This window comes from Thunnus thynnus, chromosome 22, assembly GCF_963924715.1.
Source record: "Thunnus thynnus chromosome 22, fThuThy2.1, whole genome shotgun sequence".
Lineage (NCBI taxonomy): Eukaryota > Metazoa > Chordata > Actinopteri > Scombriformes > Scombridae > Thunnus > Thunnus thynnus.
This window is the reverse complement of record NC_089538.1, coordinates 12,885,515-12,907,202: the sequence shown is the minus strand read 5'-3', so window position 1 is coordinate 12,907,202 and position 21,688 is coordinate 12,885,515. Positions and strand designations below refer to the sequence as shown.

The following is a 21,688-nucleotide window of genomic DNA, read 5'->3' as shown; positions in this document are numbered from 1 at the left end:
ATTTAGTGGAGGAAATGTTAGACTGAAGATGGAGATGGAGTGCAACGAGTTGACAATTCAGTCTGATATCAGGCAATTAAAGACATGGATCACTGGCAAAAGTTGTGATCTACTGACAGCTTGAGTGCAAAAATATTATAATCCATATCTGCTTTCAAAATCCAGAGCACTCACAGATTGACTATTTAAGGATGAGTAAGGGTGACAGGTGAATTGTTTAACTGTCTCCAATGATAATGTATTATAGGGTTGTAGAGTAAAGCTTGAGTGAAAAAGAACATGTTGGTTGTAAATGAGATGTTGAGTCCTACTTGAATGAAATTAATTTGTTGGGATAAAGGTCCAAAACTGATAATAATAATAACTCTGGTTTAAGCACACACATGCTCATTTACTTTTATTTGTAGTTGAATTCACAGCAGCTACAGTTGTTCTCTGGTGTAAAAGTGCTAACTTTGGCACCTAAAACTGTCGTGTTATGAGATAAGAAATAACATCTTGTTCCCTGTGCCCTCTTGCCCCCCGCACAAGTAATTATCACCAAATACGCACAGCGCCTCAGGTGCTGAGTTCCAGGCTGTAATTATAATTATGAATTAGATTAGACAAAAAGGCCTTGCCACATTGTTGGACACTGTTGCCATGGAAAAATAACTCATTATATATGATTGGATTTGAACAGCTGTAACCGGTTTTGCAAAAGACTTGTGATGCAGAAAAGTCAGTCTCAGCTGCGCTGTTTGCAGTTTTCCATCATGCCTTCATGCCTTCCCCGAGGCTGGATGAGCTCACTGGAGTAAACAAGACAATAAAAGTGACTTAAGGGGTGTTTAAGGGTCTGCCTGTTCCTCCTCCAACTCCCAGTGAAACCTGTTGTTCCCTCACAGAAGATAATAAAAGGAGCGCCGTCTGTATTCAGAGATAAACAACCTTTTTTAATATAGATGGAGTGTCAAGACTTTATGACCCAGACTTTACAACTGGACAAGACAGTAGAACACTTTTGGAAAAGTAAAATATTGTTAATTTAGGGTGCTTTTCTTGAGTATTTCAGAGGGATATATTGTATTTTTTACTCTATACTATATTAATTTGACAACTATAGTTGTTAAGATTTTACATAAAAACACATGATGAGCTTATAAAATATACAGTAATGCATTGTTATAGATGAAACAACCCAACAGTATATGAAAAGGTAAAATTAGCTCTGCCAATTTCAACAGTACAATGCTACTTTAATGCATCAGGATCAATAATTTAATAAACTGTATAACAGTATTACACTTATAAGGGCCATTTTTCTCATTGAGTACTTTCACTCTTGATACTTTAAGTACATTTTGCAAATAATACTTTTTTTTTTACCTAAGTAACATTTTTCAATGCTTCACTTGTATGGTGTATTAATATATTGTAGTATTTCTATTTTTACTTAATTAAATCATCTGAATACTTCCTCCCTGCTGTTAAGTTTACATAAACACAACCATATACAATAGATGATGGACTTCATGCAAAGCCCCATTTATATACTACTTAATCATTTGATTGTGTGTGTGATGCTCACAATGTAGAGAATTGCACATCTTATGACTTTATGTGTCCAGTTAGGAGATCAAATGTCTTTTATAATGTGATTAAAGCTGTTTGTGTCTCCAGTCAATGGATTGTAAGTAGTCCATTCTCAGCATATGTGCACTGGAGGATCACACTTGTGTAAGTTGCATTATGGACTGCGACTGGCTTTTAATGTGAAAATTGTCTTCAAGTTTCAAACTCTGCAAACTGAAGCTTCAGTAACATATTTTATATCAAACAGATGTTTTTCTCCAGACTTTTAAGTTTGATTATTCCTTATTTCATCATGAACATTAATGTCATGGAGAAATATACAAGATTTTAAACTAGGGCTGCAACTAACGATTATTTTCATTATTGATACCCATCGTCAATATCAATTATTTCCTCAATAAATCGATTACTCATTTGATCTATAAAATGTGCAAAAATGATGGTGAAATATGTCAATCACTCTTTTCCAAAGCCCAATGTGACGTCCTCACATCTCTTCTTTTGTCCCGACCAACAGTCTGCAACCCAAAGATATTTAGTTTACTATCATAGAAACCAGAAATTTGGTTTCAAAACAATTATCAAAATAGTTGGTGATGATTTTCTGTCTATCAACAAATTGTTGCAGCTCTATTTGAAACCAAGTTTTTAAAGCTTCAGTACGCAGCTGAAAATAGTCCCCAATAAATATGCTGTTTACTCCTGTTTGATTGACATATGAGCCCTTTTCATAAATTGCTGAGTCAACTGAAGATTTATGTCTTCAGTCGGAACGAAGGGGCTTGGGGCTAAGTGCCAACCACACGGGAAGTCATAAATTTTCTATAAATGGGCTATGACATTGTTGGTTTGGGGATTTCTCTGTGGTTTTTTTGGACAATAACAAAACTGTAGCCTTTTCCTTTAGTGTTCTAATCATGTTTTTTTTTCAAAATGTTAAATCATGTAAGGCCTATTTGTCTATATTTTCCCTCAGTTGCACATGAAGTGCAAACAATGCTCCAGGTATTTTAAGTGTTTATTGCAGAAGTTGAAACGGCAAGTTCGGTTGAAGAGAAATTCTGAGGCAGGTGTTCCAGTTGAGTCATTCGCATTTCCTCATATCGGAGCTGTTTGACAGGACAGCCAGCCAGCTTTCTGCTCAGGCAGCGATTTGTGAACTCAGCTGTGAGAGAGTGAGTGAATACATTGAACAGCATCTGAGGTGCTCTCCATCATTATATATGACGGCTACACTGTGATGAATGATTGGCTGAAGTCAACAGATGGGATAATTCATCAAATATTGAAATGCATATTTAGAAATCATATGCTGGTGTTGGTTCAGCAAAGTGCAATGTACTTCATCATACTCTAATCTAAGGTCAACTATTACTTCTACTGTATTAAGTTAAAAGTCTGAGTGTTCACTGCATTATACACACTTTAAAAACTGGAAATCCTAATTTTTTTAATTATTTTCTAAAATGTTTTTTTTTCAGTTTGTAAAGATTTTACTTGTTCACCTGTATACACTTACTGTAACTTCTGTCCAAATTCATTATTTTGAGACTTTATAACATTTCATGATCAAGTCTTGGTTAGTACTGGACTTTCAGAAAAACATACATAGATTCTTAAATCAAATCTGCATTTGTGCTCTTAAGCATGGTTCAAGGAGTAAAAAATCCCAGGGAAACTTCTTTTCAAAGGTGTAAACATAAATTTTGATTTTTTTTTTTTTTTTTTGACAGACTCAGCCACCAAATAGCTCCTTTGGGATGGAATTACTGTTGCAATCTCGTGATAGCTGGCCCATATTTCCTCACTGGCAGGGTCTGATGTCTGGCAGAAAATTGAAGCCAGTCAGGTGTGGCAGCGTCGTAGCCACAAGACTCTAAAGCCTCTCATCTTTCACAAAATTTGCCAGGTTCAATGATGGCATGAGGAATTTTGTCTGCCTCTGAGTATAAGTGTATTGGGGAGAGCATCAGTGCAGTGTTTACTCATAAACAAGGACATATCGACATAACGAGTGCATCTGAAAAGCAAAAGGTATCTAATATGCTTGAAAAAGAGTTTTTTGCATGATCATGTAATGTCTTACATACAACAATACATGTCATTAAATAATATTCAGTATATTTAATGGCATATAATATATATATCTGCAATTATCTTAACAAGGAACGTATGACTTTTACTGACCTACATTGAACACATCTCTTCTGTTGTTTGGAGCCATAAAACTATAATTACAAGGACAGAGCCTGAGACAAGCCAGCAGCATGAGACACTTGTCGATCAAACATACTTTTCTTTATCCCTTAAAATCCTCTGAATAGAATCATTCTCAAATTTGTCACAAAGAGACACATTAAGAGCCAGGAAGTTTGAATCTTTGTGTTAATCAGTGTTTCCTTACAAAGCTTTGAGCTTTTCAGAACATTTGAGGTTTAACAGTGCATTCATGTCTAAGACTCAGTGGAGCTGTAGCTGTTGAAAGACAGTAACTGGAGGCTGATTTTGTGGAAACAAACACACACCACCACAGATCCATTATGTATTTAGCTCAAAAATGAATCTGTACAAATTAGTTGTTCTTCCATTTTTGCCTATTAGAAGTAAAATTAAAGCTGCACTCATCAATATATTTTATAATAACCATGGATCAAATTCATGTAATGTGAAAAGGGTTGGTCAAAGTGACACCCACCCTATCTTGAGTCTCAGTCAATGACCTTGTAGCTCATTTCAATTCTAAAATCACTAATGTTATTGATGGCATTGCACCCACTCAGGTGAAGGCGGTCTTTGGTAAGAAAAGATTTCCATGGAGAAATGCCACACTGGTCAGAATAGAAAAAAGAGAATTTCAAAAAGATGAACGCAGGTGGCGAAAAACAAATCTCCAGGTTCATTATGACATGTATAAAGAGAGACTTTGCATTTATAATTTGGAACTGAGAAATGCAAGGTGGTCCTTCTTCTCTGACACCATCGCCAAAAACAATAATAATACACGTGCCTTGTTTGCTACTGCCGATAGGCTAACAAACCTTCCTGTGTCCGTAGCCTCTGAACTTCTATCCACCAGGGTCTGCAATGAATTTGCCTCCTTCTTCACTGACAAAATTCAGAAAATTAGACAAGGGGTGAGTGCCTCCATATAAGGTACAGGATATGTGTTGATACAATTTTATCCAAACAGTCATAAAAACTTGGAGGACATTATACAACATCTGAAACCCTCCTGCTGACTTGATTTTCTGCCAACAGGCTTTTTAAAAAATGTTTCTAATTGCATCATATCTTCTACAAAATGTCTACACGTCTCTTCTCTCAGGTTTCTTCCCACAGACCCTGAAAACTGCTGTCATCAAGCCAATCTTAAAAAAGAACAATCTAGATACTTCACTAAAGAACAATTATAGGCCCATATCAAACCTCCCATTTTTAAGTAAAATCATTGAAAGGCTGAACAACTTCTTGGCACTAAACCACTGTTTGTCTTCCCATCAGGATTTCAACCACACCACAGCACTGAGACCACTCTTGTTAAGGTCTTCAATAACATCCACTTAAACACCGACAGTGGCAGAATTTCAGTCTTAATATTACTGGATCTCATTGCCACATTTGACACGGTTGACCACGACATATTACTAAACCTACTGGAAAACTGGGTGGGACTTTCTGGCACAGTAAACTAAACTAAACTGGTTTGAATCCTACTTAAAGGACAGGGACTACTCTGTGTCTATAGGTAATTACACATCTGAGTGGACAAAAATTACCTGTGGAGTTCCCCAAGGCTCCATTCTGGGGCCTCTTCTGTTCAACATCTACATGCTCCCATTGGCTCAGATTATGACGAACAATAAAATATGTTACCGTAATTATGGAAATGACACACGAATTTACATAACCATATCATCAGAGGACTGTGGTCCAATACAAGCACTGAGTAAGTGCATTGAACAAATCAATTATTGGATGTGCCAGAATTTTCTTCAGTTGAACAAAGACAAAACTGAAGTAATTGTTTTTGGAGCCAAGGAAGAACGATTAAAAGTCAGCACCCAGCTTCTATTGATAAACCATAAACCAAGCCAGAAATCTTGGTGTAGTCATGTACTTGGACCTGAATTTCAACAGCCAGATTAAAGATAAAATGGCAAGGATTAAAGGACTTACGTCTCAGCTGGATTTGGAAAAACTTGTCAATGTGTTTATCTTCAGTTGCCTCGACTACTGTAACAGTGTCTTTACAGGTCTCTCTAAGAAGTCGATCAGACAGCTGCAGCTGATTCAGAACACTGCTGCTTCCTGTCAAAGAATTGATTTGATTTTAAAATACTGCAGTAGTTTAGGGCCAAAATACATTTCTGATCTTCTGCTACGTTATGAACCATCCAGACCTCTCAGATCATCTGGGACAGGTCTGCTTTCTGTCCCCAGAGTCAAAACTAAACATGGAGAAGCAGCTTTCAGTATTTATGCTCCACATATCTGGAACAAACTCCCAGGCAAATTGAAGTCTGCTCCAACTCTCAGTTCTTTGAAATCAAGGCTCAAGACTTTTCTGTTTGCCGTTGCCTTTGATTAAATGAAACAACTATTCATTTCTTACACTGCACTACATCTTTTATTCTCATATTTGATTTGATTTGATTTATTTATTTTCTATTCTCTTAACTATTTAACAACTATTTTTGAATGTATTTAAATGCCCTTTATAATGTGTTTCTTTTGCACTGTCTTAATGCTTTTAATGTTTTATGTAAAGCACTTTGAATTGCTTTGTTGTAGAAATGTGCTATGTAAATAAACTTGCCTTGCCTAGTGACAAACCAACAATGACTCATCACCCGACTCTGCAGTTCCCCTCCGCTTAGTCTCGCATAGCCAGACCTTTCTCCACAGCACTATGGAGAAAGTTTTGGCTGCAAACACTATCAATTCTGCTGTGAGGGGAAAAAATGCTCTGGCTTGGTTGTATATCTATAAACCAATCAAAATCGGCCTGGATGGTGCTAAGCTCACGATGCAGCAACCATACCCTTGAAAAATAGTGTCGAGGGGGAACTTTTTTGAGCCCTGGCATTAAGATGGCTAAACCCCCGCAAAAGAAAACGTCACATAAATCAGTAAAAGTCGTATGTCGACTATGTTATAAGACTTTTAACATAATTTGCCATTTTCAGTGTTGCTAGCTCAGAGGTTTTTGTTGTTTCACATAGTGACAGGACTTTAGAAAATGCTAACATGCAGAAAGCTTGAAGGTGAGGAGAATGCTGCCTGAAGTAGGCAGCCAATGACAGGCTTATACCCACAGTCTATATCCAGTGAGTCAGACTACCCTCAGTTCTATGCAGCTTTTTAGCATGTTTCAGCTCTTTGTTTTGGTCTTACATCCCACAACTTTACTTTTATTTTGGTTGACTTTCACTGCTCTCATCAGTGTCGTTTCCATCTGCAGCAGCCAGCTGTTTTAAACAAAAAACACTGATAAACAGCACCAGTACCACCAAACTGAAGACAAAGTTAGCGACTAGCTGGTGAATATTGGTGAAACATCTAGCAAGCAGAAGATCCAGTTATATTTCTCAGGAGTTGGTGGAGACCATTAGGGCTAAAAAGGAGAGTGGATATTGGACTTATACTTGTCAGGTGGCCAGTCGCTTCAATAACATGGAAGGATCCTCAGACTTCTGCATTCTTGACCTGCATGACATTCACATTTAACTCTCTCTCTGGCTAATCCTGGCCATCTGACTGCAAACATGATGACCAATATATGACTCTTAGTGGTTTTTAAATTTAAGAACAGAAATTTCTCTGTTCTTAATTTTACAGACATTTCTTTTGTACTTGATACGTATTGCGAGACCATGTAACAAGACATGCTGTTGTGAATTTGGCCATTACACCAAAATTGCTGCACTGCAAATTATTCTTCTTTGGGGCTTGTTCATAACTGTTGACTTTTTTTTTGCCTCCATCTTGTGGCTGTCAGAGGAACAGCGCAGACTTGAACATTCAGCGAAGGACTTTGATGTTTGTATGGCAATCCTGCATAAAGGATGATGGGCAAACAGGTCTTATGAAATGTCAGACAGAGTATTGTAGAGACTGATATCTTCCTTGTATGATAATTCAAGTTACTTTGTATTCTGTTGGTTGCCCTCTATTAATCATATGAAATGTGTTTTAAAACAGTTTTGACAAGTGAAACGGCACTACCAAACTTCATTCCATCTAAAGAGAAAGGCGTGTTTCCCTGGTGACACCTTCACTTTGATTTCAAGCCAGACAAGAAATGAACCAATCCATTTTCATCAATTGTTCTCTCAGTGCTGACTTTTCAAACAAAGTGCAGACCAGAGTTTCTGGAAGCCATGAAATCTTTGAACCTGGCAAAGTTTTCGTTGAGTCACTGCAATCGATCACAAACCGTATTAAACCGCTGTTTGTTTGCTGGCTAAGAGAACCTCAGGGGTTAATGTGCAGCCAAATACATTTTTATTCACCTCGGTGAAGAAGGCATTGTCCTTAACAAACCTATAAATCTTTAAAAGAATATTGAGAGAAGAGTGCGGTTAATCTGATTCATCTTTCTTTGACCTTATTAAAGAAGATCATTTAAGTTTTGTTGGAAATTGTGCTATGGCTTTGCTGAATTTCTGCGTAAAATTAAACCTTTTTTTTGGTTTTTGACAGAGAGAAAAATAATGTTTTTTGGTTTGGTTAAATACTGTGACTAAGAGGAAACGTCTTAATCTACAATAGAATTCTGGATGATGAAATGAAACACTACTTTGTACATAAACAGGCTGGTGACAGAGAGATATTTGCTTGCTGTTATCCATCAACCATTTCACACCTCTCTATTCATTATCTTTACTCAAATAATTGCACAGACTGGTATACTATTTTCTTCTATGGCTTTTTGGGACATAAATCTCTGGTGGCTGCGAACAGCAGTTGGAACAACAGCAGATGGACTCGTAGCCCGTTACAAATGGCTTTTTGGCTGTGCACACTCACCCACAGCAGAAAGTAGGAGGAAAACAAGAATTGGTGTGGGGAATTCAGTTTCACCTCAGTCCTGCCCCAAAGGGCTCGGGGGAATATTAGATTATGAGGCAGCCAGATTCAACATCAAACCTGTTGTGCCGAAAGGTCACCAACACCCTCAAACAGGCATGGCCAGTCTCCACCAGAGGGGCTTTTTCTTTTGACCCCATCATGGCATCGTCATCAATTTTACAGTCCAAACTCACCCTGCTAAAAGTGCTGGCTTAAAAAATGTGTTAACTACGAGTGTCACTCTAAAATCCATTGATAGAATTTAGTAATTCCTAATCTGCTCATTATTTTGTATGTTTCAAACCAAATTAAGACACAGCCTGAGCAACACAGTGAAACCAAATGTCGGATCTCACTGGCTCTGCATGAATGAGGGGTTTGTCTTTCAGATGAAAAGTAAACTGCAGAGCTGGATTTTATTAACATCTGTCAAGTGATTCAATAAAAGGTACTGTGTTAGTATGGACATATGTGGCTAGTGATGGTGGTCTGTATTGAAAACGCTGTACCAAATGATCCAAAGGCTGTTTGTCGATTGATTTTAAAGTAAACCTTATAAATTACCAGGTGAGAATAATCTAATTTACCTTGTGAAGCTATTAGAGTACAAGGTCTCTGCCATTTAAAAATACAGCCACAACATTTGATAACTTCATGTTAGTTACTTGAGCATTTGATGCACATGTTCATGAGCATTAAAGGGGATCCATGTCGCAACATCACACCAGAAGCTGAGGTAAGACTTCTTCAGCTTTTATTTTTTGCACGACAGCAGACAGCTTAAGCAGAGGAAAGATGTGTACTGCACTTTGCAAAATATAAATCCAAAAACAGCAACAAAAAAACAAAACAGAGAGGTAGTTTCTTAAAAGTAAAAGCAAAATAAATGCATTTGTTCTCAAATACTCTGTTGTTTATGGCCACTATGGAAATAATGACCCCCTTTGCGCATCATATAAATTAGCTTATAGTCTGGAGCACCAGCCCTTCTCAAAGTCGTCTCAAATCCAGCAAAAGATCAGTAACCAAACTATTCAGTGAATTAGTCTACTGTTGTGCTTTGCCATTTTGTCAGCTGTGTTGTGAATTTACCACTCAAGGCTTCCAGAGCACAGCTAATTTGTTATCCCCTCACTCCTAATGTTTTACAGTCTGTTTACAGCAGAGGTGCTCAAAAAAGCTGTACAAGCTGACAGGGCCAACAACATCATGGCAAGCAGACAACAAAACATGTTTAAATAATATCCACTGAGCCAGTGGTTTCCAACCTAGGGGTCGAGGCCCCTCGAAGAGGTTTAAAGATATATCTGAGGGGTCATGAGAGAGAATCAAAAATACTAGTTATTCTTTTAACTTTTCTCTTCTAATTCCCCTCAGGGGTATTAAAAGAGAAAAGCTTGTCAGTCATCTAAAAATATTTACATGAAACACTTGGAGAGGGGAAAATCACTTTGGTTAAACTGCTCATGTAATGAAGAGTCACATGTAGCTTATTTTAGCTTTCTCCCCTTTTAGGGGAAATAAGAAAAACAAGGTTGGAAACCACTGTTCTAAGTGTGCAGGGTGGATTACCAACAGCTAAGTAGGCAGCTGCCCTGAGTCCCCAGAACTGCTGAGGTCCTGAGAGCTCCAGGCTTGCTGTGTTTGAACTGCTTTGTGCAAATTTAATTGAAAAATAAATGCGCCACTAAAGCACAATACTGACATTGTCAGGCCTTAAGGTGTGTCCTACATTGTTACTTAGTCTTGAGGCCATGTCTTGAAGAGGATACCTGTGTGAAAATCAAGTTTCAAAATGTTCATTATCTCAGTTTTGTGCTTCTGTGTTGCATATTCCTAAATTAATATGTTGAATCAGATTAACACACAACAGATCTGTAGCCAGGTAGTGTTGCAGCACAAAGAGCATAGAAAAATTGTACACACTGCACAGAGTGGGAGAAACTGAGGGGGGTTAGAGGGGGGCCGAGCAGCTCATTTTAGCCCTGGGGCAATCTAGCAGACAAGTCCATCCATGTGTGCATCTTTTTAGGATGTATAGAGCTTAATTGATGGTGATACACTATAAAGCATTACAGCACACTTCAGGTGGGAAGAAAAGAGCTGTGAATCTGACCAGGAAGCCAGTAAGAAGCCTGTAATAGAAACATACTGTTTGTTGAAGCTTGTGGAGACACCCAGTAGGTGGTTCAGGGTGTGCACTATACCGGGACTGAATTACAACAGGACAATGAGACGGAACAGTGAGTAACGACAAAACAGGCATCTTTTTTTGTAAATCACTTTGATATTTCCTTTAAGATTGTCATGGTGGTGCAGAAGTCCTGTTTCAGAGCTAAAAGGACTTTTTCCAAGACTTGCAGAGGATCTTCTGGAAGGCTCGTCTGAAGTCCCGGTTGAAGATGGTGTAAATGGCAGGGTTGAGGGAGCTGTTACAGTAGCCAATCCAGAAGAAGAATTTAAAGAGCGGGTCGGGGATCTTACAGGAGTCTCTGCACACACCGTACAGACTGTAGCTAAAGAAAAAGGGAAACCAGCACACAACAAACACCCCCATGACCACAGCCAGGACGAATGTAAACCTCTTCTCCCTGGCTTGAGAGACCTTTTTCCTGGCCAGCGAGCTCCGGCGGCGTTTCTTCCTGGAGGCGAAGAGGTCTATGGATTTGTTACTGACTCTGGAGATGCGAGTGGAGTGTTTGGAGAGGGAGCTTTTCTTTTGGCTGGCCCTCTTTGCTCTCTGGGAGTCCTGGCTCTTCTGTTTGTGACCTTTGCCCTCTGAGGAGGTGCTCTCCTCCAAGTCAGCGTCCTCAGTCTGTTGCCCGATGGTGACGGTCTGATGGCTGGGTGAAGGCGGGCACTGACAGTGACCGTTCTCCTTCTCGCCATGGAAAGGAGAGGTGACTTTGCTCAGTCCGTTCTCAGTTTGTGTAACACCATCTGGCCTGGGATTTTTTCCCGACATGCTTCTGGTTCTGGTTTTGGCCACCTGGTATATTCTGATGTACACCAGGATCATGATTAAGCAGGGGGCGAAGAAGGACGCGATGCTGGAGGAGAGGATGTACCAAGTGTCATCATTCAGCTGGCACTGAGGCTGAGAGCTGGTATCACTGTTGCTGTCAATAGATATGAGCGGCGGGGATGAGATGAAAGCAGATATAAGCCAAACAATTATGATGATGCACTTGACGCGTTTGGGAGTCCGCTTCAGGTTGTACTCTACAGCTTGCGTAACGGACCAGTACCGGTCCAGGCTTATTGCGCACAGATGCACAATAGACGAAGTGCAGAACAAAACATCCAAAGCCAGATAAATGCCGCACCAAACTTTTCCAAAATACCAGTAGCCCATGAGTTCATTCGCCAGGGAAAAAGGCATCACCAAAGTGGCGACAAGGATGTCCGCGGTGGCCAGGGACACCAGAAAAAGGTTCTGGGGGGCTTTCAGTGCCCTGCTCGTTAATACGGCAATAACCACCAGTATATTTCCAACAACGGTAAAGAGAATGAGGAAACTTACAAGAGCAGCAATGCCAGCTATCGCTGCTAAAGAATATCCACTGTCCAGGCTCCAGGAGGAATTGAGATGGATCACCGTGAACGCGTCCATTCCGCTGGCGTTAAACGAATCCATCCCGACTGTGTGCGCTCTGTATAGATCCTGGATTGCTTGAATGTGGGCATTAATTTGCATTCATCCTTCTAACATCACAAGAGTCCATCAAAAAAACAAAACAAAAAAACAAAACATAAAAAACGCGCAGATAAGCAGAAAATGTAAAAATCTGACGACATGCATACGTGCGTCTAAAAGGATTTCCAGAGTCTTTTGAGGTTATTTGCGGCTTTTTGTTCAAGTGCATCTTAATGGAACTCAATTAAATAGAAAATAATTTCCCATGCAGCCTATACAGTATAGTCTTATCATGCGTCTCCTGTTTGTCAGGAGTTGAGTGCTGTCCAGCCGCAGCTCTCCCTCCCTCAGCATGGTGCGCTTTCGCTCCTAATGATGCCCCATGTGTTGTTCTCATAAAACTAACCCACTGCCGCCCCGCCCCCGGCACACAGCATTATTTTCATTTTGTAGGAATATGATGTAGCTTCAGATAAGAAGAACAAATCCCTGTTTTAGCCAACATTATTTAAATTTCCAATCTAATAGAAATAATGCAGATTAAATGATTTCCAAAAGTCAGGATTCAACGTGAGAGAGAAGCTTAAATATTCATGTGCAGGTGGCAGATTTTCTTTCCTCTCCTTTTTTTTTTTTTTTTTTTTTTTTTTTAAACAAACCTCAACTCACTGGAGGTCAGTATTGTTGCACTCACAGTAAAATCCTTTACAAGTTGTTCAATACTGCGTCTGTATAGCCACATAAGTAGAGTGCTTGTCAGGCTACAATATATGAGGTGACAGCAGCACAGCAGCTGTAAGTAATTGACATCTACTGTATGTTCAGTATTATTAACATACAGAAATATGTGAGGAAAAAGCTAACAGACTCTTGCAGGATTTCAATTTTATAGGTGTTTGTGTGGCAGCAGTCTAGAGGGACAGCAAGTGAGAGAGACCATAAGGAGGAGGAATTTAGGGAAGTTGATGATGTGAGGCTTGGTGGGATTTTGGGGTTGAGCTCATCCGCTCATGCAGACACACCGCTGCTGTGTAGATCAGGTACAGAAGATGGATTGGATTTTCAACAGTCTGCTGCATTTCACCTCATCTTACACACTCACACGCACACATCCACATTTTCATTCTCTCCATCGCTCACACACACACACACACACACATACACACACACATTATATTCACAGGTTTGGGTTTGACTCAGAATATCAGGCAGTACAGTTTTGTATAGGAGGTTTCTGTGGCTTGTGGCTGCTACAAAAAACATTTCTGCTATGCAAGATGTGTCAGGTGAACATTTTTCTCTAATTTATTGTTTTTCTCCCATGATGTACTGATTGGTGAAGGCCATCTCTGCTTTCTCTGCTCTGCATATACAGCACTGTGCATTGCAGAATTGAGAGCTACTGGCCTTATAGCATGTTGTTGCATTTCACACCTGATATTTCATAATGAAATTTTGCAGATATGGCATCTATTCTCATCTTGTCATAATGTATGAAAACCTTGCAAGCAGTCAAAACTTTAATCACAAAGTATAAACAGTGGTGGGCTGAGAGGGATTTCCCATAAATAGGTTTGTAATTTCAGAGATGCATTGTAGTAATGTTTTTAGATTGTCTTAAACTTACAAGCTGGATATGAATAAATGCATTGTGTCACTGTATTTTTAAAAGATATAACACAACATAAGTTCTTGTGAGAGGGCTTCAGAGTTATAAAGAATAAACAGTGCGACGCAAAGCCGTGCAGCAGTGCCAGACACATACATCAAAGATCATAAGTGAAGTGTTTGTGTGTGTGTGTGGAAACTCCTGTCATAGAAGGACTTCAGAAGTGTAGAAGTTGAGTATTATATCTAGTGACTTGAAAGTGTTATGTACATAAAAGTATATATTTCAATAAGATGAAGCGACTCTTCAGTGGATGATCTTTCATGATCCCCGCCAAACACTATGAATAGCAAACATTCATCAAGTCACAAACAGAGATTCTTTCTTCAAGGTTAGCCATGAGACAGAGAGAAGGAAAAAATAATTGGATTCTTGAAAATCATACAGAAATGTACATGTGGTTTGCTTCAAAGGCAGGAATGTTAATAAAATATTAAACAAATTAAATTAAAACATTTAGCGACGTCTTTGGGATATAATCCAGCCTTAATATCCACATAAACATCTAGATGAAATGAACATTAGGAGCTGTCTTCATGATGTTTTGTGGTAGGTTTTGACTGTTTGTCATGTTATCAAACCTCATCTTCTATAAAATCATGTGACCTAATCACAACATATTATCAAATCTGTCACGCCAGAAGTGGCTGCTTCATATTTCAAAATAAATCTTAAAACATTTTTAGTGTCATTGAGCACTAATAACTATAAAACAGAGTACAGAATACCAATACAAATGGAAGAACTCCTTAGCCATGCTGGCAGTGAGGCTCTACCACTTGGGTCCAGATTGAAATATCTTGACAACCATAAGATTTATTTCCATAAACCTTTGTACAGACATTCATGGTTCCCAGAGGACGATTCTTACCGACTTTTCCTTTTGTGCCACCATTCGGTTCACATTTGAAATATCTCAATAACTATAAAATGGATTGCCATGAAATTTACAACAGATATTCAAGATCCCCAGAAGATACATTCAAATGACTTTGGTGATCCTTTGGTGACTTTTGGTGATTTTTCCTGTAGTGCTGGTATATCTGATATATCAAAGCATATTCTCAATGGATCGGCATAGAATTTGGTACAACCATTCATGGTTCCCAGATGATGTATTGTAATGATTATGGTGATCCTGTGACTTTTTCTCTAGTGCCACCACATTTTAGTTCTTATTAAAAGAGTGCTTGCTTAAACTAGCAGGAAGAGGCAGAGTTAGATGACCCTTCAACTTGCTAGGACAACTTTTGTCTCAAATGTGGTCACGCAGTACATACTGTATTTATACCTGGCTGAGATCCAAACACAATGTGAGCCTAACCACTGACAGATGTGGTCTAGGTGATCGCAATGAGTTCTGATGCTTTTACACCCTGCATTAACATGCATTTTATTATTATTCCAGATAAGGTAAGACGGATATTAGTCATGTTTTCAAATCTTGTCCCCTTGATCTCATTCTTTTTTTGTTTTGTTTTTTGCTTTTCTTTTTTACGGGAGAATTAACAATACATTTACACCAAATAGCTTCAAATAAGCACTTTCAGAAAAATTGCTTTGTTTTTAATCAAACTGTCACATAATGCTAATGAGTAATAATTGCAATGTTCAGATATTTTTTCTTCCACTACAATTTTTGATTTTATTTTTTGTTGTGTTTAGAAACCAATAAACACTTGTATATATTATAATCAGAGAATCTTTGGTTTTCCCTAAACTGAAAAACACCTGTAGTGCAGCAAAAAGGATTAATGTGGCTTTGTCACACAGTGCTCAGCTTTTCAGTCTGTTGTTACTGAATGTCAGCATCAGGCTTTAGAAGACAGAGTACTAAGATTTAAAAAGAGCTCTCTGTCACCAAAACCTCATCAAACCTCACAAGAAAGTCTAGCAACGCATGGATTATCATGAATAGTTTGTCCGTATGAAAAACATGTCACAGTCTATATGTACTTTTTGTCTCAAACATGTCCTTATAAAACTAGAAAACCCTAAAAACTAGTTTCCCAAACATGAAAATGGTTCTTTTTAGGTTTTGGTGATACTTTATGCCACTGTGTGTGAAAACCTTAGTGAATTTGTTCTTTAGGTTATTCATAATGGGTTTTCAGCTTTATTGTTTTAGTCAAAACAAGGAGCAAGGCCTTTTTAAAAAAAAAAATGTTTGGTTATAATTGGAGCATCTATTGCATGTCAATCAGTCCTGGAAGAGGACAAGGTCTTTTTGAGGTCTCTCCCTTTCTTCCCATTAAAAAAGGGGCTTTTTACCAAGGTTTTCTCTATCCAAAAGGAGGATCTGAGGATAGAAGGCAAATTCATAATTTGTGTTTCGGGGCTGAATTAATCACATTAACTTGACTTGACTAGTGCTCTAGATAGAGTCAGATAGCTTTAAGATTAGTGTCAAAATCTAGATGTGATGCGTTGCAGTTTTACTAGGAACAACTGTAGTTCAGCATCTTCTTCAGCAGTACTTCATCATCTGTTGCAGGGGGAGGCGAGTGTATGACTCACTGTCTTACTTCATCCTGATAGCCTGTCCAGAGAGCTGAACCACTGACCTTCCAGCCTCCTGATGTAGCTCCTAGTAGCTTCCATACCACTGCAGCAGCAGACCTGCAGGTCCAAGATCACCTACACAAATTCAGTATTGCCAAATGAGCACAGAAAAGTTATAAGTCGTAGTCTTAATGGCGATAAAATGGCAAGAACTCACATGTGCAGTAATAGCAAATTGCGCCTTGGCATTTTGTTTCCTCTGACTTCCTCTGTCAGGATGTTCTGGCTGTCAACGTGTATGAATATTGCAGCAGATAACTTGTGGTGTGATGTGTATCCCTCAATAATTGATTTGAAGCTCTTCTTGTTGTATGCCAACTGACATAAAAAAGCAAACCTGACAACACTTAAAAATGTCTTTGCTGCCCAGATTTTAAGAATAAGTGATGCACAACATTTGCTCTTGAGAAGGATTTCCATTAAAATTTGGAAACATGCTCACTGCAGAAGAAGAGAGTTCTTGTGGGATCAGGTAGCAGCGATCTGCATGGTTTAAGATGTGTCGAGCACGCAGGAGCGAGAGACGAGCTGACAGCCATCACAGACAATTCATGTTTGTTTAAGTAACTCAGTGATGATGGGAAATGATGCCTGTGCTTTCAGCCGTAATTACCGCTCTGGTTTGGTTGGTCTTGACCTTTAGTGTGCGTCACCAGTGGGAACTGATTGTATGTGATGATCTCCTTTTGTGCCTTCCATATTCTTTAACAATATATGTGTTTGAGTTGTGTTGTTTTGTGGATTTTCTATTTTCTTTCTGGTTTGACTGGTTTTGATCTTGTGTAGAATGATAGAAATTTCAGTGGACTGGTGTGAAAATAGGTGCAGGTCTTTATTCTTGTCTGTCTCAAATCCAATCCACACATCATTACAGCACTTGTATTTTTACATATTCTAGATTTATCTTGGTTTCTTTCTACATGTTGTAAAACCTTTTGAATTCCATGTTAATGCATCTCTGTCACATCAAACCCATCAGGAGGAAATCACTTTGCACATACGAAATCCACTACTTATAAAAGTAGTGGACTTAATAAGTTAATAAAAGGCTGCTTTTAAAACAAACACAGCTTTCTGTTAAATAAGAATGCCTTTTCCTTTTTGTTTCAAGTCTTGATGGGTTTTTTTTTGTGGATTTGCTCATTCTGTGCAGGGTGGGGTGAGGGTGAGTTAGGGTGAAGTTTAATTTGAATGCTTGTGTGCTTTGTGCAGCACATAAAATATTTTTAAAAAATTGGCACATTTTTCTTCTGTTAGGCCAAAATAACTCAATCCTAAATATTTACATCAGATGGTCATGGTTTGCTAGTCGGTTCTGCACATCAACATCACATCAACATGCCAGTACATTTATATATACTGAATATTGGTTTTAAACAAACCTTTGTTTCATATAATGTCTAAAACTAAAACAATTGCTCATTTGGTGGATGGATTTACTAGACAGTGGATGGATGTGAGAGTCTGTGACTGTAGTGCATATTTTTGTATTGAATACAAGCACAGTATCTTAAGTATCTAAACACATAAAGTAGAGATACAAAGAGTTTCCACTTCAGAAATGCGATGGTAAATTAAGAAGCTGTTTTTAAGCTTCATAAAAATGTCAGTATCTCTTCATAAAGACTATTTAATTATGCTGATGTTCACCTTAAAGGGGGCGTATCATGCTTTTTGTGATTGTCTGTTGTTTTTATACTTTTAAAATGTCGGACGTCTATGTTAAACATGGTAAAAGTTCCAAAACATGAAGTGAACGTATGTAAAAATGCCGCCTTCAAGCTCCATTTGCAATGTTACCTCTACCTCCCCATCGAACAGATATTCAGATTGTTCATTCATGCACCACAAACAGCCATCTGTTCTGTAAATCTGGAAATGTGCATGCTATGTCCTCTTTAATGAAAATATATGACTGTTGTTAGCATCCTTTATAGTTGCAGCACACATGCGTGACAATGGAAATTTAATGCCAAAGAAGTAGAACCTGCTCCTTGTAATGAGAATAATGCTTATAGTGTCTTTAAGACAGTGGTGAGCAGCCGAGCAGCCAGTCAAGGAGAACTGAACAAACAAACAGTCTCTGCAGAGAAGTGCCGAAGAGTGAGTGGAATATTGTTAAATGAGCACAAAAGGCACTTGTGAGGCATGACAAGAAGCTGTGAGGGGTAGAGCAGGCTGAGTGAAGGCTCAGCATGAACCCTTTTGTTGTCCAATCATTGTGGGCGGCAAGTCTTATACTCCATAATTAGACATTTATTTGCAGGTAATAAATCAGAGATATTTATTTAATTTACATGTTCATATAGTTGCCCCCCTTGGTGAGTTAATGGAGTGGACAAAATATTAGGAACACTTCATTATAATGCAGTCCAATACACCACCACCACCCATTACAACCTCAGTAATAGAAATGAATGACAAAATCAAGGCACGAAAAAGTTGCATATATAATCATTGGTCAGAATATTGCAGTTTAGATTGTACTTTGTATGCGTGTATGTGTGTTATTTATTTAATAGTCTTATGGCATGAGGGGGAAAAAACTTTTCCTCAGTCTGCTGGTGCGTGATTTGAGAGTCCTGTACTACCTGAGGGCAGCAGGGAGAACAGGCTGTTGCATGGATGTGATGGGTCTTTAATGACCCTCAGAGACCTCCTAAGGTACAGCAGGGTACACTGCTCCTGCAGGCTGGGCAGCTCACACCTGGTGATGTGTTGGGCCATGTGTTGGTGCCCCCCTAAGCGCCTTGCGGTCCGTGCTGGTGCAGCTGCCATACCAGGTGGTGGAGCAGCCTGTCAGAAGGCTGTCTATGGTGCCCCAGTAAAAGTCCCTGAGGATTTGGGGCCTCAGGCCAAATTTCTTTAGGCACTCGAGGCCTTTTTAGCCGATTTCAGGTCCTTGTGAATGTTTGCACCCAGGTAAACATCGCCACTGCTTTGCCATTGATCTTGACTGGGGGGGGGGGCTCTGGTCATCAGCAGAGGTGGGTGTGGGACAGGACATGATGGGGGTGGGAGGGGTCTAACAGAGGGGTTAAACCTGAAGTAAAAGGAATTAAGTTTGTCTAGGAGGGTGTGTGCTGTGTTTGTGATGTGTTGTTTTTTTCCTTTGAAGTCCGTAATAGTTTGGAGTCCCTGCCATAAGTACCTCGGTTGTTGGGGGCGAGCTTGGACTCCATCTGTTGTCTGTACTCCCTCTTTGCCAGTTTGATTGCTGTTCTTAGTATGTAGCGTGTTTGCTTGTATTCCTCCCGTGAGCTGGATGTGAAGGCTGCGGTCCATGCATGGCAACATGAATACGTCTGCACCGTCCAACTGAACGATAAAAGACACCATTTGGTTCATCTGCAGCAAAATCTATCCTCCCTCTGAGTTTTATTCAAATCAGAGCAGTCATACAGTGACTTTGGCTTTTTGTCCTTTCAGTGGAACATCCCCATTAAGCCATTCACTTAAATCTTTTAATCACAGGATCTTAGTTTGTGTGTAAATGTGACTTTTGTATGAGTTAAGGCCTTAAGTAAGCTCCAAAACTTATATCATAACATTTCACAGAGGTCACCTACAACCTATGGATTTATGGACCTGTACATGGATTAAATGTGTTAATAATGATCCAGATTTCTGCCATGTGTTTTCATTTGTTACCATGCGGTCAATGCCTGTTGATTGATGTGATTTTATTAGTGTTGTGCTCTTTGATCGATCACGCAGATAACTCACTCTCCCAAGTCATTTAGGTTTAATGCATTTGTCAGCTCCAGAGATGCAGTGAAATCCTGTCAGAATAGTGACTGTCCGTAAGGTAATGTTACTCAATAATGTTATCACTGAGGGGTTCTCAGTAGTGTTCATAACCCCAAACAACAAATAGCCCCTGAAGTCCCGAGAGTTGATCATTTTTCATTCTATATATACATGATCGAGATAGTAACTTGTGAATACAAGATAATAATTTATGTTCACATTATTTTCTCATAATAAACACAATATTTGAAAAATATCACCATATCATTATGTTTGTCAGCAGTTTGTGATGGAATTACTGATGTTCAAACTTCAATGGGATCTCATGGGATGGCATTTAAATAGCATGCTACTTTTAAGGACATTTTGCGTGTCATGTCTACGCATTTTAAGCTTTTCGGGTGTCATTTAACACTGTTGGTTAGGTTTAGGCAGAGAAAAAACCCACTTGGTTAGGGAAAGATCATGGTTTGGGTTAAAATGATCAGTAAATGTGGTAAAAAAAAAAAAAAATATCCCGACATGATGGTAAAAATTGTCATCAACAGAAGTGATCTTTTTTCTATCACTCTAGTACACGTCTCATCTGTTAAGAGTACAAAAATGTGATATTGATCGTTATTCCAAATCTTTAAACATACAGTGGGTGTAGAAAATTGCTTTATTTTTTATTTAGTACCACACTTCCTCACAGTCTGAAGTGAGCTGGACTGTGTCTGAAGTGGATCTAGATACATTCTATAATACTTTTTAATAATAATTGTGACTTCCTTGTTGTGAACCACCTTACCAATAGATGATAAGTGCCTACTAAGCTACTAACCCACAACTATTGTGATGATGACAATTTTAACACCTATTTTATGTACTGATAACATTTGATCTGGCTCAGTATTATTTTATAATAATAATAATCTTTATTTATATAACACTTTTCAATACAAATGTTACAGAGGCACTAAGGTAGATCAAGAACAAATAAAATAGAATATTACAGAGATGAAACAAGGTGATAAAAACAAATAAAAAGATAAAACATATGTCCACACATGGATACATATTTACAAAAAACATAAATATATGTGTAGAAGCACACACACAAAATACTGGTACATTACAAGAATGCCATCCCAAAGAAGTAGGTTTTTTAAATGTTGACACAACTGTTGACAGTCTGATGTCTATAGGAAGTGTATTCCAGAGTTTGGGGGCCCTGACAGCAAAAGCTTGATCCCCTCCGGTCATAAAATTGGACCTGAAAACAGTGAGAAGTAACTGGTTAGATGATCTAAGACCACATTCAGGCTCATAGGATGTTAAGAGGTCTATTATATATTCTGGGGCCAGTCCAAGTTGTGCTTTAAAAATAAGTAATAACATTTTAAAATCAACTCTAAAATGTAAAGGAAGCCAGTGCAATGATG

General features: G+C 38.7%; 1 protein-coding gene and 1 long non-coding RNA gene across 5 annotated transcripts in view; one reads left to right on the top strand and one right to left on the bottom strand.

Moving 5' to 3' along the window:
• The window catches only part of LOC137174346 (uncharacterized), a 146,297-nt gene that overhangs the window by 72,046 nt on the left and 52,563 nt on the right, over window positions 1–21,688 (top strand). The window lies entirely within an intron of this gene.
• LOC137174799 (alpha-2 adrenergic receptor) lies at window positions 9,329–12,800 on the bottom strand. The gene has a single exon (XM_067580277.1). The coding sequence runs from the start codon at window positions 12,341–12,343 to the stop codon at window positions 10,982–10,984; it is 1,362 nt and encodes a 453-aa protein (XP_067436378.1). The 5' UTR covers window positions 12,344–12,800; the 3' UTR covers window positions 9,329–10,981.